Source organism: Pteropus medius, unplaced genomic scaffold, assembly GCF_902729225.1.
Source record: "Pteropus medius unplaced genomic scaffold, Ma_sr-lr_union100, whole genome shotgun sequence".
In the NCBI taxonomy this organism is placed as follows: Eukaryota; Metazoa; Chordata; class Mammalia; order Chiroptera; family Pteropodidae; genus Pteropus; species Pteropus medius.
The window spans coordinates 9,855,859-9,876,741 of record NW_024347791.1 but is presented as its reverse complement, the minus strand read 5'-3'; the positions used below and the strand labels follow the sequence as shown (position 1 = coordinate 9,876,741).

Genomic DNA, 20,883 nt, shown 5'->3' with positions numbered 1-20,883 from the left:
TCTAATAAACTTGGAATGACTGAAAACCATGAAAATACCAAGTATCATGCCAGACTCAGGAAATATCTCCTTATAAGAAAAATAATGGAATGCAGAAATTGACACTTATTCTAGTGTGGAACTAAGTTTGACCTTCTAGGATTACTTTATCACTCTTTTCATATTGAAAGAGCTCAGTTTTCTCAGAGCTATTATCTCAAAGGTGGGAAAACTGAAAAAGTAAAAAATGGAACTTATCAACAGCAGAAACAAAAAGAAATGAGAGAATACGTCTTCAAAAGATTATATTGCTAATAATAAGGTTATCGAAAAGAACAAATCTTTTGCACTATTATAAATAAATGTAATTTTCCTTGAATTCATTTATATCAAAGCTAGAACTGCTGATGGGTCATATGTATATAAAAAAAATAAGTTCAAATTGTATTAAAATCTTACCTACTGGACGATTACAAAGGTAATGCCGGAGACTGATGTTGCCTAACTGATCTGGTATCACATGGTCCACTTGAAGACAGATTTCTGTATCTTCTCCTCGGATGTCAATTTCCCCATTAATACCAGTAATCTTAAATACCACGACTGACATCTAACAATGATTGCATAAATAATATTAGTATACCAAGTAATTAAAATCAAAATTTTAAAAATAACACAGGAAACCTCTAAAAATACTATGGCCTAATAAACCAAATATATGCCTGTGACCAGCAGAATGTGGTTATTACATGATAGTGACAAACTTCAGCTTCCTTTCTTATTCAGTCAAGACTTTTTTAGATCAAAAAGACTAATTATACAACATTTCCGCGTGAAACTGTTTTCACTAAAAGTTGAACATATTTTTTAAGTCATCTATGGAACATTTTACCAGGTGAACAGGGCTTAAATAAATCAGTAATACATTTCTTTTGTAGAAAGCCCCCAAAGGAACTGAGTACTATCCTTACCATCAAACTTCTTCAAAGTGTTTTCAAATGGAACTAAAATAAAGGTTAAAAAAAAAAGATGGGAAAAGATAGACCCTCTCCTCCACAATACAAAAAAATTTTTTACATGAAATCCAGAGAAAATTCAGTAAGAGGGAGGAATTTTCAAGAGCAGAAAGAGCAAAGTGAATCATCCACAATCCCAAACAATTCATTTTATATATTAATGTCTTAAAATGTGTACATATTGAATATGAGACAAAGTTAGTGGCATTTCTCTTCATAGAATCTCTCTGAAATGATTACCAAGTCATTATGATTTTCTTGAGCACCCTCTGAATTTGTACTGATGGCATCTGGTGAGGTTTCACCATAATTCTGTAGGTTTGCACTGGCATTTGCACTATCTGCTGGGCTCTGATAATTTGTAGTTGAATTCTTTTTAATATCTGAAATAATACAAAAATAAATGAATAAATGAAAATTCATTTTACACATGACCCAAAAACATTACATTTATCTAATCAAAACAGATTCTCCCTTTAACTCTTTCTTAAGCATAGCTTTGTTTAAGAGACAATAACAAATAAGAACTTCCCATAATAAAACATTAGAGATACTGAAACCCTAAACTTAGTATAAAAAGAAAGCCACCACAGCTAACCACAGCCTGTGTTCTCCCCACTGCAGAAACAGTGCTGATGGAACTAGTGGTTCCTGGTCAGTCGGCTTGGCCCCTCTACACTATCATACATTGAAGAGTCCCAGTTTGACCACTTAATTTTTTTTTACAGTATCCTACAGTAACTCCTAATTATCATCTGCATGAAGTTAATGCCTCTATCATCAATGTAATCATTCTCCATCTTTTTCTACCTGCCTTCATTTTCTGTTTCAGTATTTCTCAAATTCTCTATGCTAAATGACAATTTTTAAAACATTTTGTGTCTGCCACAGATCAATAGTTTAAAAAAATACTGTAAAAATAAATTACTAGAAAAATTAGACAGAAAAGTCAAAGACATAGAAAACACAGCCTCAATGTTTTTATTATTATATTTACTATTATATAATCAGCTTCTAACCCAGTGCCTGCCAACATAGTAGGTGCTCAATAAATTACCTTCTGAAAGAATGAATAAAACAATTTTTAGGGCCAAGGATACAGCTAATTCTAAGTCTTTCCTAGTGGTCTTTACTGGGGCATTAGTTGCCCCTGAATAAAATGGGGCGATCACAAGTTCCATCATATATAATCATGTATGTGAGAAATCCTGGTTATAGGAATCAGTAGATCTACTCTGAAAAAGTTCCAGTCCTAGGACCACATAATTAAGAATCTATCATGCTAATTAAGGCCACCTAATAAAAATTCCAGATATAAAGCATCTGTGAGAGAGGCTTGTAGCCTTAATGCTGTCTGCTTTATGACCTAAATAACTGTATACAAATAATTGCTGGATGTTAACCACAAAAAGAAAGAAGTATTTGGTTAAAAGCAGCACTGAAACAACCATCAGAAAGTTAGGTACAATGCTCTTTGTAGTATGCATGTATGTCTGTATAAATATAAGCATTTTGGAGGCTGTAATTATTCAATATAATTATTCAATATAACTGTATTGCTTTACCTTTCTCCAAAAACATATGACTATCGCATCCATCACTTTCTAACACCTGTTCTTCCAATACCATACTGTCAAGTGAAATGGTATCCAGTGAGGTTTGTGAAGGGCTTCTTTTCATATTCTTATAAGGAACACTGAGTGGAACCAGGTTGGGTGGGCACCGTTCCTTAGGTTTTCCACTGTTAACAAACAAAATTATTAGAAAATCGTCACATATAACGAAAAAAAATTCTAAAAACTATTTCTAACAAAATTAAAATATGTATACAGTATCAAGTTTTTAAATGGTATTTTACAAGTATAAGCTCAAGTTTTCATATTTTGAAAAAACTACCCTTCATCACATATTAACTCTAACAACGTCATATATTGTAATGAGGGTTTCTGTTCAAACCAAAATATGCTCACATGCACGTACACACACAGTAAAACAATGCTCCCTCCCCGAATTCCAATAGTATGTAGTTACCTTAAAGATGACTGGGATTTAAGTGTTCTAACTGCAGATGCTTCTTCTTTACTGAGTTCCAGGTTCTCAGAGAGTGAAACTGTTTCTGGAAGCAAATCTTCAGCTTTAAAGATCAACTCTATGGTTTCACTTCCTTTACTAGTTAAACTATTTGAAAGCATGTTTTGATTACCATCATTATCAAATGACAGCAAACTTGAATCTTCTCTGTAGTTTAAGATACTATTTGAATGTGTATAAGATAAATCCTTTTTATCACTTTCAATTTCTCTGGAGCCACTTTTGCAAACAATTCCACTACTTTCATCTTCACTTATTTTCCCTAAATTTTTATCTGATAAATAATCCAGAAAAGAAATACCTCTTTGCAGATTTGTATCACTAGCTGATTTAAAAAGCAAAGGATCCTTCGAAGGGACATGGCTAAGGTCAACACTCATAGATCTGCTGTCTGACATATGATTAACAGTTATATTTCTAATTTGATTTATACCACTACTAACTTTTCTTTTTGAAGACAAGAATTCTCCATTTTCCGTAGGCAAATAATCAGGAACCACTGGGCTCACACTTTCAGAAACAGGAGACTTAAGAGTATTTGCTTGATCCACTGGATGTAGCAAAAGAGCCACTTCTGCACTTTTAAGTAAAATTCCAATGCAAATGGATGTCTGAGTAGCAGGACTGCCAGTCACAGCTTCTACATCTTTCCTTAAGTTCTCTGAAAGCAGAAGAAGTGAGTCATGGAGGAAAAGCAGGAGCAGATACTGGTAGTGATTGATCTGCATACTAACATGTTTATGAACGTGAACCAGGACATGAATATCTGCATCTGAGGATGAAGAGGAAAATCTTAAAAAAGTGTCTGAAGAAGGTTTCTGACTACCATTTGTCAAGGGCTCAGACTCTGTACTGTAATACTCCTTCAAGAGCTTCTTCCGCTTCAATCGCCCAGTAAGGTCACTAGATTCACTTTGTGATGTATTTAAAGATACTTGATTACAAGTCTGCAGCTCTTTTTGTGACAGTGCATACTTCGTTGGTTGACAAATCCAGAAGGAAAGAGGGAAGGAGTCTACAAAATTTATTGGTCGTCCTTTTCCACTTTTCATCCCTTCATAATCTATCCAAAATTGAGAAAAGTACACAGCCCAAACATCTGTGGCAGAGGAAGTTTTAAGAGTGTGTTTATTCAATTTAGGAGTAATATTTCCTTTATAAACTTCATGCATTTTGGTATCTTGTTCGTGAGCATGTCTCTGGAAGATTGGATGTAGAAGATTAAAATTGTTACCAGATTTAGGGAAGCTGGTATACGTTTTACTGAAAAAATCACAATCTTTGAAGTCTTGAAATAAAGCTTCTAGATCAGAATGTCGACAGTTTGGACAGTGCCTTGTATTTGTGGCAATCATTTCAGAGCTCTGAATAGATATTGCACGTGGTTGATCTTGATGATGTTCAGATTTCATTTCAGAAGGAATGACAAACTAGAAGAGAAAAAACATTCATCTAACTTACAAATCTATATATCTTGAAGATAAAATAATCAAGAGCTTGACATAACTCAGGAATTCTTTTTGATATTCCCTGCCCAAAATACTACTTTCCTATCCAGACATAAAATATTAACTCTCTCCCTCAAATCTATTTATTAAACTGAGTGAAAGGGACTTAAACGATTAACTACTAAGAAAAGAACACTTAAAAAAAACATAAATAATGAATAATGTACACAATATACATATATTTGCATACAACATATCACAAAATAAAAAGAACAAAATTTAATTCAATCAGTACTACTAAATGCTTACTATGCCCTAAGTATATGTAAAAAGGTGCCAAGTTTAAAAAAAGATATTATTTAGGGTTGGGCCTGGTTAGTACTTGAATAGGAGACCACCTAGGAATATCAGGTGCTGCAGGCATTAATAAAAAAAAAATTAAAATAAAAAGGATATTATTTGTTAGGTTATTTTAAATCCAAGCAATTTGGAGGATGAGTGAATGAGTAAATGGAATGACCTGATAGATATCATTAGAATCACTTTTCTGGGAGAAAACTATTCAGAAAATAAACTTAAGAGTATAGGTCCAACTATTTACTAAAATAATTTTTTAGAGATAATTAACCCCCAGTCCTTAAAATACTCACATCAAAGCATTTGAAGTGACTGGTTTTAAAACTGCTCATATTCGGAAAATGTAAATATTATATAATTGCATCTTAAATTATAATTGTAAATGTTATGTGTCTCTTTATAATGAATATTATAGGCTTTGAGAATATCTTTAAAACACTTCTGCAATGTAATTGTTGAGTATTATTAACCTCATTTTACAGAGAAGAAATTAAAGATATATATATTTAGTCTAACAGTAACAGATCTAGCAACTGAAATTTTCATTCACATCAAGTCTTATTCTATTTACTAGGCTAAACTGTTTTTTCCCCCATTTCCTTCCTTTAAAGTTTAAATACCCATGGAATTCAGATTATCAATTACCTGATTGTAATATAAAGCAATTTTCTATTACCATTGGATATTAATAGAATAAATGTAAACAAAAAAAACCCCAGATGTAACTTAAAAGCCTCATTGTATTATTTATCCTCCTTAAAAGAAAAATTTTATCAGCTCCGATAAAAAAAAATAGGAAAAAAATGACCGATTTAAATTTTACTTCTACTGCTTACCCCCAAATGGATGAGCAATGAAAAAAATAAAAGGGAAGCAGAGAAAGAAGTGAGGAAAAAAATCTCTTAAAGCTTCCATAATTGATCATCAAAATTAAAACTGAAATTTCAAAATCAAAATTAAGATTGCAATGAAGTTGATTAATATTTGAGCACTCCTCTTAAATCCTGAAAATTATAATGGTGTTAACTTTTCTTCTATAAAGTTGGTTTTGTTCTCATAGGCACTTGTTTATATGGTACCTTTAGCATTAAGCCATCAATTCGAATATCAACATGCTCATCAGACTTTGAATTGTCATTCAACTTGTATACAGCCATAAATTGATTAAGACTCTGTTTTAAATCCAGCACAAATTGATTTAACCACAGAATACTTCTTTCATCCACAGTAAATTGTAGTGCATTCAGCTGGCTATAAAGGTTGGGAGATGGAACTGTGGAAAAAAAAATTTTTTAAAGATTTTTAATAAACAGATAGTTCTCAATCTTCCCTGAGAACAACAAAAACATTTTAAACAAATTTTATTCTTTTTTAATTAAGGTAAAAAGTTTTTCAGATGTTATTTATAAAATTAAAGTGACATGTGCAGATGATAAATTCAGGTAGGCAAACATTTGTCTCCACTTAATTCTAAACCTAGAATAATGCTTCGTGCAAAAAAACTCAAGTATCTCTTAAATAATCAAATGAACGCATTCTTTTTCATAGCTCCCCCCAAGTATTAGAATGCTTAGGGGTTGGATAAATGCTTTAGTGCTAATATATGTTAAACTAATATTTGTAATTAGAATACACATCACTTTCTAAAGTCTGCATCATAAAAGCCAATACCTTTTTCACAGCATCTCGATGAAGATATTTTATTCCAAAAATCTAGATCTATTTACTTGTAACAAAGTAAACAGTATGCATATCTAGAACTTTTAAACTATTAATTTGAGGAAAATAAACCCAAGGTGTGGGATACCAGTAGAGACAGCATTGTAACAAAGTCCTGAGCAGGATTTCTTGTTTGCTTTCATTCATTTGTTCATTCATTCAGTCATTCACTTTCTTTCAGCAAATATTTATTGAATGCCAACTACATTTTGTGTATTGTGTTAAGCACGAAGAATAAAAAACAATAGGGCATGGTTTTCCTTAAAAAGTTCATAGACCATTACACAAGACAAAGACATGAAAGTAGAAAATTCGTAATTCAAGTCTAACAGAGACATTTAATTGAGATGTAAAGGTGCTTGTCTTTGGGGATACCAAGAAAGTGGGGTGCTGAGATCATGTCACACTCCGGAAGGAAAGGAATGAAAGGGAATCTCAGACATCAATGAAGTGATGGTGGCAGCCACAGATGTAGTCCCCAAGGCGAGAGCACAGAAGGAAAGAAGAACCATGACTGCAGTTCTCGGACAGAGGGAAAAACCTGTCTAAGCAGCAGAAAGATCCAGATGCAGTTTCTAACAAGGGTCTACTTATGAAATAAGAGTATTATAGAGCTGCTAAAGACATTTACAATGAATTTGTAGAAACCTGGAATATGTTTATATCATTAAGGGAAAAGAACAGGATGTAAATCAAGTTTGCAAAAGAAACACATACATTAAAAACAGGACTAACAACACTATACTTGTTATGGTTGGAACCGTGTGCCCTCAAAACTGATATGCTGAAGTTCTAACCTCCAGTACCTCAGAATGTGACTGGATATGGAGACAGGTCTTTTAAAGAGGCAATTATGGTAAAAATGAATTTGTACGGATGGGCTCTAGTCCAATATGATAGGTGTCACAAAAAGAGATTAGGAAACAGATAACAAACAGAGGAAATGAGGCAGGACCGTTAGCTTAGGGATGTTCCCCCTTCCCATTGAGATGTAGCTCTGGAATTTTTCCTTAGTCTCCCACACAGCCCTCTCCCTGTTCTGACTCCAAGCGTGAGACATGACATGAGATGTGTCCTTGTGAGAAACAAGCCAAGGCCCAGAGACAAGACAGATGACCTTGAGCCACCCCCTCCTCACCAGGTGACATGAGAGACTAGCCAAAACTGGGAGGCAGGATGGATAGCTTTAGCTAATCATAATATCATTATAATATCACTTGCATTGCAAGTACCATGTCTCCAGTGACCCATCCCCCATAATCCAGAAAGCTTGGAGCAACTCCCTCTGAGTTCGTCTACGCTTTATCTTAATTGTGTACTTTTGCTTTAATAAACCTTGTACTTTCCTGCTTGCTGTTTGTCTTGTCCCTGAATTCTTTCTCACTGGCATAAGACAAGAACCTGGTCTCCAAAGCTCCGGGTTGGATTCCTCTTTGGACCCCCACCCCATGGAGCTCTCTGACATCAGAAAGACCAATGAGAAGATGGCCATCTTCAAGCTAAGGAGAGAGGTCTCTAGGGAAACAATCCTCTGACACTTTGATTTAAAGCTTCTAGTTCCCAGAACTGTGAAGAAATAAATTTCTGTTCTTTAAACCACCCAGTCTGTGGTCTTTGTTATGGAAGCCCTAGTAAACTAATACACTTAGGTTTTAGCAGAAATTGTCTCTAAATTAAAGGTGCATAGGCCATTTTTTATTTTTGGTATTTTCTTTTTAAAAAAAATATAATGAACATACTACATTTAAAAAGTTATATGTGTTTAAAGTTGGATCGCTTAACAGAGAGATGAGACATGAGGACCGAAAATGGATCTCTGTACTTGGGGATTCCATATACTACCCTCTTTTGCGTACGTTTTAAAGTTTTCCATAATAAAACGTTAAATTAAAAACAGTTAAACATAACCTAGCAATTAAACTTTTAGGTATATAGGGAGCTAGGTTTTAAATTGCTAGGAGGGAATTTTATATTTTTATCAGGAAAAAAGTATAGATTATAGAATGGGATTATAATTCCTTTGGCAAATGTTAACGAAATTGATAGAAATAAACATAGATTATAAATCAGAAATTCTGGAAACCAGACTTCGCTCTGAAGAAAATTTCTAGTTCAATGATGGATTATTTAGGGAAAACACTTTTGAGGGGTATGGAAGAGGGCTGGAAACAACAGGATTATTTAATTACAGAGAAATGGCTGTGACTATCCTGGGGAAACAGTGGGAAGAAAACAAAACACTGAATTTCAATTTAGAAGACCCATGCTTGAGTTTCAGCTGTGCCATTTTACTCTTTATAAGGTGCTGAGCAAATGTCTTAAGTTTCTCATCGTTTTAGTCAGAAAGGTAGAAGAAACAAACAAATGATAAATACAGAAAAGACTGTTGAATAGTGTAAAAATGGTGAAGAGTGGATCCCAAATGTTTGGCACAAACAAAAATTAAAGCAATAAAATAGTTCAACACCTGATTATCTAATTTCCAGAATACCTGCTTTTTATTTAACAAAAAAGGCATGAGTGTCAGAAATTCCCTTTGAAACTAGGAACCTATATTAAGTCAATATTAAACAAATGAGCAAAATAGGTCAAACTATTTTGGAGTTCCACTTTTAAAGAGAGGACATAAAATGTCTTTCTTCCAATAACATAACCTATTTCATTTAAACACTTTTTCTCAATTATGATTTCCAACTATGATAATGAAAAAGGTACCACATAAACAAAGGCAAATTTTAGTTTGAAAAACTCCTAGCACAGAATTTTAACATTCAAAGAACACAAATTATAATCATTTTAACTTTAGGCAGCCCAAGTAGCTTACAAATAACAATTCGTGTTAATTCAATGTTTCTAACACAAGTGCCGAAAGTTGTCCAAGGTATAAATATGGGCATTAAAAACCAGCCCCAAAAATTCTCTGTTGCTAAAAGGACAACTTCATTATTCAATTTTCAATGAACTACAGACTTTTTTATTTTATACAGCAGAAATATAAATGGAATTTTTCCAAAGGAAAAATAATGACCTTATTCTATAATTAACCTAACTTTCACTAAACGTTACTAAGTACAAAAATGAGTCAAAACTCAGGGATAAAATGAAGTCAAAACTCAGGGATAAAATCACTACATGATTCCTGACATCAAGTATGCTACAAGCTAGTTAGAGAAAATACCATATGAACAAATGATATGTAAAAATGCTACACAAGAGTTATATGCTACATACAATGATAACTAAAGAACAATGGACCTTTGTTTCCTTTTTCATGTTTGTAAGACTCAAAAACAGCAAGAAAAAAACCAACTTCCTAAGAAATGGACAAATAATAACAAAATAGGAAACTCTTACTTGGAAAATCCTTTCCATCTGGATAGTAATATTCTGTGAATTCTATATAGATAGCCGACATTTCTTGTGGAAGATACAGGGATTTTTTATTGCAAGAAATCATACTTTTGGGGGAAGAACGACATTGTTCTGCTGTAGAGACCTGAAAAAATAATTTTATACTGAAGTGACACTGAATAACACCCTTTCCAGAGAATTTATGCAGCATGGACATCACTTCAAACTCTTAAAACTACTTCCAATAATTTATTAATGCTTAATTTCTAATGGAAACTTTATTATATATTTAGCTTTACATTAAATTATTTTTAAATAACACCAATTAACTATTCAGAAAACTATTAATTCTTTGGATTATCAATTACAAAATTAACTCTTGCAAACTTATTATTTTGAGCCTTAGAATAATACAAGAATATTTCTTTAATACAAATAAGTAAATAGCAGAGTCTGGACAGATTCACATAAAAATTAAAATTCTCCTCTATATGTAATATATAATAATTTTCTACCAAAATATCTTTATTATTACAAAAAGTAATATAGCTATATACAGAGTTTCAGTTTGAGATGATAAAAAAATTATAGAGATAGAGAGTGGTGATAAATGCACAAAAATGTGAATATACTTAATGACAATGAACTGTACATTTAAAAATGATTAAAATGTTAAATTTTATGTTAGGTATATTTTACCACAATAAAAATTAAGAAATAATACAACTATAAATGTTTCTATGAAATATTTGATTTCTTACATTATTTTTCCAAAAAGACTATTAGTTTAAAAGTTCTCATATTTTTCCACTTTCCCCTCAGATTATTTATAATTACATTTAAAACATATACACTAATTTCCCTTAAGTTCAGCTAATAGTTATATCAATTTCACTTACTTATGCTTGTTTAACAGACTCAAGAATGTGTCTCAAGGCTACTTTAATTTTTTCATTCATTCAACAAACATGTATATTATAAAGTGAAATGCTTAAAAGGTTTATTTGTGCTTCCTCTTAAGTTAACTGCTAATCAAATCTTTTGATTATTTGTACAGTGTTTATAAATTTAAGTCAGTTCCTTACATTATCTAATTAAGAAGCTTTTCGCTGCATATATGGAAATAAATCTTTTTCAACTCAAAGTGTCAAGTTACTTTAATATATGGCAGCTTATTCCTTTTTTTCTTTAATAGTTAAAAAGTTATTCAAAATAGAATAAACGTACTATTTTATTTTTTTCTAGCTACTTTTATTTGTTTTGTTTTGGTGTGCTTGTGTATGTGGAATTTCTTTACTGTATTTTGCCTCAACCATTTGAGATTATAGGTGATTCCCCTCCCCCATTTCCATATGACATTTTTAAACCTCATGCTTTAAAGTGCATGCTTCAAATAAGATGCATTATACAGAGAATGTAAAGAAAGAAGCAAATGCACAATAAGAAAATAACTGTTAAATTGAGTTTCTCAAAATCCACACTATTGACATGTTGGGCCAGGTAATTCTTCATTATGGGGGCTGTCCAGTGCATTGTAGAATGTTTAGCAGCATCACTGGTCTCTACCCACTAGATGTCAGCAGCAACTCCTCTAACTGTGACAACCAAAATTGTCCTCAGACAATGCCAAATGTCCATTTCGGGGCAAGATCAGCCCCAATTGAAAACCAATGAGTAAAATGAAAACTGTTCAGAGAAAACTAAGTCTCAAAGTCTTAACAAAATAAATGAGAACAATTCATAAATGCTAATATACCTTTGAAATACTTTCTTTCATTTTTAAAAAGTAAGTCACATATTTCATTATGTTGGTCTCAAGGACTGTGAAGTTAGACCATGTTGCAAGATTACAGCCTGAATAAGATTGTTAGTATAAACGAGACAAAGTTCTTAGCTATAAAATTATGTTCACAGTATTGCCAATACTTGGTAGTTCAATAAAGCAAAAATGGCAATTCAGTTTCTTCCATTAAGACAATTGTGTAATAAGGAATCTGGCCTCCACAGAGAGGTCTGGCCTTTGTCTTTGAGCCTGGGAGATAATTCTAAACCCTTGGAATCTCCCATTTATGTGGACCCCTGGGACCACAACTGATAGTTTATGTTCATAAGATATCTCGGAGTACGGTTGGCCACACTTTGATACCCTTAGCTGTGTTTAGAGGATGGGCACTTTGGGTTCCCTAGTATCAGTCCGCCTAGAGACTGAATTCAGCTACATGGGTAGTATTTCATACACAGTTACACGTCCACGCCAGGAGGCTAATGTGTTATGAGGACAAGGAAGTTACAAATTTGGAACCCTCCCAGACTCCACTCTGCGTTCTCTTCCTATGGCTGTTCTAATTTGTATTCTTTCCTCTGTAATAAATGTGACTCAGAACATAACTGATTTCAGTGAGTTCTGTGAATTTTTCTAGTGAATTCTCAAATCTGTGGGTAGTTTAGAAAAATCTCTGAACTTTTAACTGGTGTCAGAAGTCTTGTGCAGACTTGGCAATCTACAAGACTGTGACCGTAACCTCACAGTTTGCCTAATTCTGGTTAAGTACATAAACAAAAAGTAATGCACTAATATTTTCAATCCTGTCTAATTTAGCCATTTCATAAAACTGGTAAAGATGTTTTTAAATAAAATGGTGGCATTAGTTTATAAGAGTTGCTTGCAAGAGATACTAAAGGTATTTATCAGAAAATGTAACTTAAAATGTAAAACATACATACCTGGTAGATATTGAAATCTGCAAGTCTAACCACGACAGAACTAGACATTAACTTAGCTTTAGATTGTTGAGATAATACTGAAGGTGTTCTGGAAGTCCCTTTCAAAGCTGAGTCTTTCTCTGTGGGAAACAAAAACTCCTTTCAAATTACTGTAAATTTTATTCTAACAGTCACTCTTATTATTGTGACAGTTACTAGAAATATAGATGAACCCTAATTTCTCAAATGAGATAATATATATGGAAATACTTTATATATAAACTGACATAAAAATGGTAACTATTCTTTTTTTGTGATAATTATCCTTTAAACAGTAATCACACATATCATATTTTAAGATTCTCCCATACAGCAACTTTTGGCTAGATTTATTTAAAAAAAAAAAAAAAAAGGTTTACTAGCCATTTAAAAGTCTGAAATATTCTACCTGAGTATTACTCTTATTGGTTATATTAACTTAAAAAGTGCTTTATTCCATAAGTCTATGGTCTGAATGAGGTACAGGATTTTTATACATTAATTAAACATAACAGTTATTTACAGAAAATGTATTACGATCACACACACACGCACACATACACAAAATATTAGGGGAATGCCATAATGTTGTTATAGGTAAAATACCTGTTTGCGTGTGCTGAGGAGAAGCATGAGTTGGGGATTTAGGAGGTGAACCTACATTATGATCCTTTACAGCCTGTTTAAGCATTTCAACATTGCATTCAAATTCATGTAACAACTCATTGGCCCATCCATTTTTTGTCTTGGTTGCATCACTAAAATACATCCAATGATTACAACTATCTCCTATAAAATGAATAACAAGAAATTTCACTGAAAACGTCACAATTTTCATTTATTCTATTATAGCAATGCTTCTAATGAGATTCATATTCTCAAAGGATTCTTTAACCTTCCAATAAACATACAGCCTTACTTATTACTGATTTTAATTTCCCTAGAATATATGAGCAAACATTTAAAACAAAGGAAAGAATGTCAAAAGCAAATAATCTGGGAGAGTTTCTATCTAGAACCTACCCTTGGCAGAATATCATTCAAAGTTTCAGTTAGAAGCAGCACTTCTAGTCAAAACCTTCACTGAATGCTCAACCACTTGGCATATCTCAATTAGACACAATCCCAGAAAATATCATAAAAGAAACTATTCTCATCAAAGATTTGTTGTAAAGTGACTAACAAAAACTTATCCATAAAAAAATAAGATGAGGATTATTAAAAACCTGAAGAAACCAGTAAAAATTCTCAAGATGGACATTAGTCATAAAGATATATCTATATAGGTTTTTTGGAGGAAAAATTTAAAAATCAGGATTATTAGGTTTCTCTGCAGGAACTAAGGAAAGTAATATACTCTTAAAAGGGTTAAGAAAATAAAATCTACTTTATGACTGGAAATTTTACATCCCAGTATGAATGATTTCTATAGTAAAATTACTTTAAGTGTGTGTGCATGTATATATATATATAAGTACCTTATAAATCAAGAGGAACAGAATATAAGACAAGGCCCTTCAAACAAAAACTGAAATAGCACTACCTTTAAATTCTGTCAGGTACTGATACAGAAATGACAAATACTGAGAAATGAAAATTTATGAACAGAAACTTTTTTTACTTTATAAAGTCGTGAAAAACTCATTATAGTTATTTGTGTGAATTAAAAAGAAAAAGCCACAAACCAGCAAAATGCAGAGATGGTTGTAAGGTCAAATTACTTAATTTGGCCACATATGCACACACTGTTTTTATTATTTGAGGGAAAAGAATATATCAATATTTGATTATTAAGAATCTTATTAAATCTTATTAATTGATAAAATTTAGAAAATATAGATTTTTAAAAAGAAGTTTCTGTATTCCTACAACTTAGCTAAAATCACTGTTATCCTTTTGCTTTATATTTTTTTGATTTTTAAAAATATCTAAATATATCACTTAAAAATCCAAACACTGATTAATAAGTTTCTGTCACAATTACCAAAATAACACAAATATATGTCCTCTGTTTTCTGAATTTTTAAGTTTTAAATTGGTTATTTAAAATATTGTCAATTTCTAACAATTATACTTTCTGATAAGCTACATAAATGTAAATATAAAAATGCATGAATATTTTCTATGGCAATTATATTTTCTTGGTAAGATACCACAGGGGAAAAATAACAAGTGTATTGATCCCTTTTCTCCTTAAAAAATTAGAACAAAATAATACAGCAAAACAAAATGAAATAAATCGGCTATATAATTTTAAAGCAAGATTTATGTCTTTTTAAGAAATTGCTATACATACCTGCTTTGTGATAAGGATAATAATCTATAGTTAGCTGTGTAAAAGACAGTTGCATAGCCCCTCCAGTAATACGTCTGTTTGACTCTGGGAAAAGAAAAGGATGGATTTAAGAGGAAAAAGTATTAAGCAAATACCAGAAACACTTAATGTACCATACCTGCAGTTCAAGCAGGAATAACTCTCTTTCTCTCTGTTATCATTGATAATATATTAAGGATTTTAGGAAATGCAATTCAATCTAATAAGTGTTGTCACTGATCCTGGACACTTAGCAGTAGAAATTATCCTGCCTTCATCATACAAGGCTACAAGATCAAAGAGTGAATTAGGAAAGGTGAAGAAGATTTGGAGTTTGGAGAAGGACTTTCAAAGTGACCAAATAGCTTCCTGCTTACCCTGATACCTTTGCCTACTAAGTAAGGGAAAATAAGAGAAACAAAAGCTAAGAAGAAAGAAAAAAACTTCCTGAAATTTGGCTTCCCATCCAAATTTTAGGAGGATTTGGAAGGAGACACAAGAAATGTTAAACAGCCACATAGTTGGGATTACATGAACACGAAATCAGAAAAATGTAGCTAAAACACCACGCTAAAAACACATGTGCAAATTATAAATTCGGTTTAAAGAATAATTTATGGACAATTTCAAAATTATGAAAAAGCTAATTCAAAGACCAATTTGATATTCATTATTCTCCAAGGATGTCATCTATTCAGTCTTCGATTTTTTTAAACTTAATTTTACTGTTAGGATTCATAGCTAACAATTGTGCTGAAGTACTATTAAAACAAAATGAAATTTTATGCCAATATGCAGTGCTTAACATTACATCTTTCATGTATCTCATTAGAATGATAAAATTATAACCAGTTATAGTACATATTACAAATTATATATGATAAACAATCCAGTCTTATAGTAAATTCTAGAAAAAAATAGTTTGAAATAAACAGCTTTTATTACCTTTTTCTTTAGCATGAATATCATCACATATGTGTAGATCTAGATGAGAAATCACTAAATGATGAGAGGTTTCTTTAACATCAAAGTCATTAAATAGTTTCACAATTGCATCATTTAGATCAGGAGCATTTGAAGTCTGTGGTGTCTTCACTTGCTGTGCAGATGGGGCTACTGTAGAGCTCTAAAAGATTCAAAATTGCCTTATTACTACACATTAAATACTTGAAATTCCTCACACAAGAAAATGTAAATATTTTTAGGAATAAAGCGATGAAAAATAAGCTAATACACTTTCTTTTGAATCAATAACTCAGTTTCCTTAAAATATTTTCTGCATTATATAGGAATAAAACTGAAATCCAAAAACTAGAGAACTATATACAATTTGAATATGAACCTAATATGTTTTGGTAAATATTTGAATAGTTATATTTATGTATTTATAACCCTTCTTATCTTAGAAAATATATTAACTACTAAAGGCATCTTATTTATTATTAGTTCTATAGATTAAAAAAGAAAACAAATGTGAGCCCTGTATACGTCAGCTATATACACTATTACACAGCATGTAGAAATAAATCATTTCTATGTAAAAGCACTTGTGGTATTTAGTACTATAAGTGCTGGGGTGCCTCTTATAAGGTGTGGTGTGTCCTTTGAATTTGTATATCTAAAGAAGCTAGATAACAGAAGAGATTTATAATAGACTGTAAGTTCGAATTCCTTTCTCCTCAAAGAAAAAACTAATAGAATACTAGTGAAATGTAAAGACATATGTGAACCTCTAATAGCCTAAAATTATTCTGCATACATAATTTGATGATCTATTAGCCTTAGAAGTATACATGAAACTTTGGTAATAATAAAGAAAATCAAGACCAAATTTTTCATTATAAAATATTAAAAACTTTCTAATTAAGAACAATTCATTAATAATAGTTATTTATGAAAAATTAAATATATCTTGTATTTATACACATTTACATCTTTTAAGAACTATGATCATACTATAAAAAAATTTCAAAGTATACTCAGTAAATGAAAATCTCAATGAAAATAATTGGGGCCCACAGTAATAAAACATGAACTATAGTTGTGAAACTATTAATACTTGGGGCTCAAGTAAAACTTTTTTACTAATTGTTAAACTGATTTCCATCAAAAAAAAAATCACTTTTTCTTATGATTTTCCCCATCTACTTCAAATTGTCTATCTTGTTTGCCAAGGTTTTGTTTTGTTTTGTTTTTTTCCTTCCTTCCTGGACAAATCCATCACAGTAAGAATGAGGACAAATAAGAATGCCTTTCACTTGTAAAGCAGGATAAGAATAATTGTGGAAAGAGAGAACCAGTCTGACACCTTAACACAAACATTCTCAGGTAGACTAACATTAAGAGTACAGATCAAAATGGAAGATGTGGTACTCAGTTTCCTTAAAACCTGGAAAGTTGTCACATATCCCAGAGACATGCGTACCTCATTCTCAAAAACATTGCTCTAGTAACACCAAAGTCCTTACCTTATCAGGAAATACCATGCTCAACACTGCCACACTTTCACAAATTCTATTTCCTCACCTGACATACCCTCCTTTCCCTCACCTATAAACTTCTACTCATTTTAAGACTTAATTTTATTATACTCTTTGGGAAACCTTTCCAAACTCTGCAAGCAGTTGATTAAAACTTCTCTGTTTCAACAGCCCCTGGTCCCTCTTCTTAATTCTGCACTCTAGCATTTATGTTGAACTGCAATGATTTGTTTTATATTTGAGTCCTCATTACAATCCTGATATCCTTGAGGACAAGGTGAGACAATATTCATTTTTTATATCTGCAGTCTAGCCTTGCACTTTATGACAAAGGAGGCAGGCAGTAAATAATGCCAATTTGATAGTCACAGGAAAGCCTAAATGTATGCCACTCCCATGTACCAAGTCAGATCACCAACAGGCTATATACCTGAAATATATTACTTTGTTTCCAAACTTCCTGCAAACTTCACAAAAGTATTTCACAATATCCCTTAAGTTTTTATTAGGAGTAGTGAGGAAAAGAGTGAAGAAACAAAATGAATTGAGTCACTATAGTCAAGCTAACAAAACTAATTAAATTCGAGTGAGCTGAAATATGAGGAAACAATTTTATTTTACTTTAGCTAGCCTGATGACTTAAACTTTCAAACTTTTCAATTGTGGTCAATGCCTGGGTGTACATAAATTCTATAGATAACAATCTGAAGAATTGAGGAAAAAAATATACCTATTATCTACCTGACATACTTAGGAAAGAATGTTCTATTATCTAGACCACCTGGCATTATGGGAGATTACTGTTTTGGACCAATCCAGAGGCTAAGAATGTAGCACTGGTTCTTCTCAAGTATGTGCTTTTTACTGTAAAAACTCTCTCCTTTTCTCTTTGCTTCTGAACACTGTGGGTATTGCCTGGTAGTATTTCTCAAGTTGCAATTCATTTAAGACTCCTGAATAAAACTTCTTTCTGTCATTTAATTCTAGCAAAGCCTCCTGATTCATTTACACTCAGCTGACATTTAATATAAAAATTCAATTGTACATTTACTAAAATTATCAAAAGACACTACACCAGTGGTCCCCAACCTTTCCGGCACCAAAGATCAGTGCTCCTGAGAATCTAATGCCTGATGACCTGAGGTGGAGCTGAGACGGTGATGCTGGCGCTGGGGAGCGGCTACAAATACAGATGAAGCTTCGCTCCCTTGACTGCCACACTCACTTCCTGTTGTGCAGCCGCCCTGTCACCTGTCCTCAGCCTGGGAGTTGGGGACCACTGCACTACACATTGGGATTTTCAATATCTCTTCTACAAACATCTTCATGTTAAATTCTCAAAGTTTAATACTAGGAAAGATTTTTAGAAAACCCTTGTCTCCTGAGACAAAACTAGTACAGCGTCTGATTTTAAGAAAGTGATCATTAAATAGCTCGTTGTGCTCCCCCCATTCTTGCACCAGCCATCGGACGACTCTAACAGCTTTGTGTTCTACTTCAGCAGTTCACCAGGGTTTTAGTTTTCTGTACGATTAATTCTCCCTTGACTATAATTACCTAAGTTTTTTCCTTTTGTCCGTACTTTAGTAATTTTTAAATTATATATTTTTAACCCCTTAAAGAGATATTTATAACATCAAATATTTGTATGTCATCATTAACTCTAGTGCCTAGTACAGACCTCCAAACAAAATAAGCACTAAATAGATATACATTTAATGTTTTCATATAGATAAAATGTATTTAAAATTATATGGTATGATATATAAGAAGATTCTTGGACCTAAAGTATTATAATCTATTTCACATAAAGAAAACAACTAACCATTTTGATTTTTAAACCATTTACATGTAAAGTAAGGTTTTTTTCCTATTAATAGCATACCTGTGTAGGTTCAGGAGCCAAACTCTTCCTTTGTTCTGTTGATTTTTCTATTGCTTCACTAAGAGATTTTGCATATTGTACCATAGCCTTCAACTGAGAATCCGTTAAAACCCATAATAGGTCATCCAATATTAGAACTAACTTTGTTGCAATGACATTGCAGTCTTTTAACTGTCAAAAAAAAAAAAAAAAGATTCATAAAATTAAGCCAAGAAATAAAACTTATAATGTACTTCTATTAAAATTTTAAAAAATTTCTGAATGGACTTAAATATGGATCCTTCCTTCATTCTCCAAATATTTACTGGTTCCTATAATATGGAAGGAATATCTCCTTATGTTGAAGATACCGCAGTAAGAAAGATCGCCAAATTCCTGTACCTAAACAGGTAAGCACACATCCTTACATAATTTAATTTTGCATTTATAGTTAATAAATCATTTAATTACCTATGTTAATTCAACTAATTCCAGTAAAAAAGGGGACATTAAAATTAATTTAAAACTAGAAACTATTTTAACATTTCATACTTTGGAATATTAATATTGTCATATTCTGAAAAAAATTTCAATTTAATTTAGTATAATATTTTGTGTCTAGTGATACAAAACATGTTGTTGAGGCTTTAATTAAGCCATGGTTAAAAAAGTCACTACTCTCTCATTAAATTTCATCACAATCTACAGTGGATACCCAATTTCTGACATCCTTAAGTAACTATCTTCCCTATCTAAATATAAATTATCAGTCATATCTTACTAATAACCTTCTAAAGCTAGTAGTTTTGGTTACTGGTAATGAAGGCTTTGCTGTTTCCCACTCCTAAACAAGATTCAAATAGAATAAGTGAAATTAAAGAACAATTAATGTTCAACAAATATCTGGCAACTGAGAAAGCTATTCATCTATGAAAAATAAAAATCTAAGTATTAAATCTAGAAGACTGAAAAATGTTATCATTACACTAGGTTTCTTCAAATATTGCTTAAAGTACTGTATTTCCTTTTATTCTGCACTGTTTTAATATGCCAATGTTTTGTCTAAAAATTATTTTAAATTTCCTAACAATAGTTATCACATGAATCAAAAAGGTAACCCTGTTGACTTACTCTTCTTTTAAGTGTGACTCTGATTTTTGATTGGTTGGTTATTAATCGAACAGGAGCGCACATAATTTCAAGATGTGAACTTTGGGTAGCATCGGCCTCTATTCGAATCATCTGCCAATTTATTTCTTTAAATGTCAAAACCTAAAGAAAACGCAGAGATTAGCTCCACCTACTCATTCAAAATCGAATGAGAAATATGTAGATTTGTAAAAAAAAAAATTAGAAATCTATCTCTTCACTAATTTTCATGACATTCTAGATACAGTCACTGTGATTTTATTTTTTGAAACTGTATACTTCCAACAAATTCAGTAACACATCTTCATAATTATATTCTTCATCTGTAAAGCTGTTAATACTTTTATTCTACATAACTTATTTAAATATAAAC

General features: G+C 31.9%; 1 protein-coding gene across 3 annotated transcripts in view; it reads right to left on the bottom strand.

Moving 5' to 3' along the window:
• BLTP3B (bridge-like lipid transfer protein family member 3B) overlaps nt 1-20,883 on the bottom strand; it is a 71,323-nt gene that overhangs the window by 19,134 nt on the left and 31,306 nt on the right. For 2 of the 3 annotated variants that reach the window (XM_039877998.1, XM_039877999.1), the window contains 12 exons: nt 20,493-20,633; nt 19,383-19,553; nt 15,963-16,143; nt 15,000-15,083; nt 13,310-13,492; nt 12,686-12,804; nt 9,965-10,106; nt 5,971-6,164; nt 3,027-4,516; nt 2,561-2,736; nt 1,236-1,378; nt 439-589 (listed from right to left, as the gene is read on the bottom strand). In XM_039877998.1, the coding sequence (XP_039733932.1) occupies nt 439-589; nt 1,236-1,378; nt 2,561-2,736; nt 3,027-4,516; nt 5,971-6,164; nt 9,965-10,106; nt 12,686-12,804; nt 13,310-13,492; nt 15,000-15,083; nt 15,963-16,143; nt 19,383-19,553; nt 20,493-20,633 (3,175 nt within the window). Of the gene's footprint in view, nt 1-438; nt 590-1,235; nt 1,379-2,560; nt 2,737-3,026; nt 4,517-5,970; nt 6,165-9,964; nt 10,107-12,685; nt 12,805-13,309; nt 13,493-14,999; nt 15,084-15,962; nt 16,144-19,382; nt 19,554-20,492; nt 20,634-20,883 lie in introns of those variants that run through there. The other variant, XM_039878000.1, reaches the window with a different exon arrangement.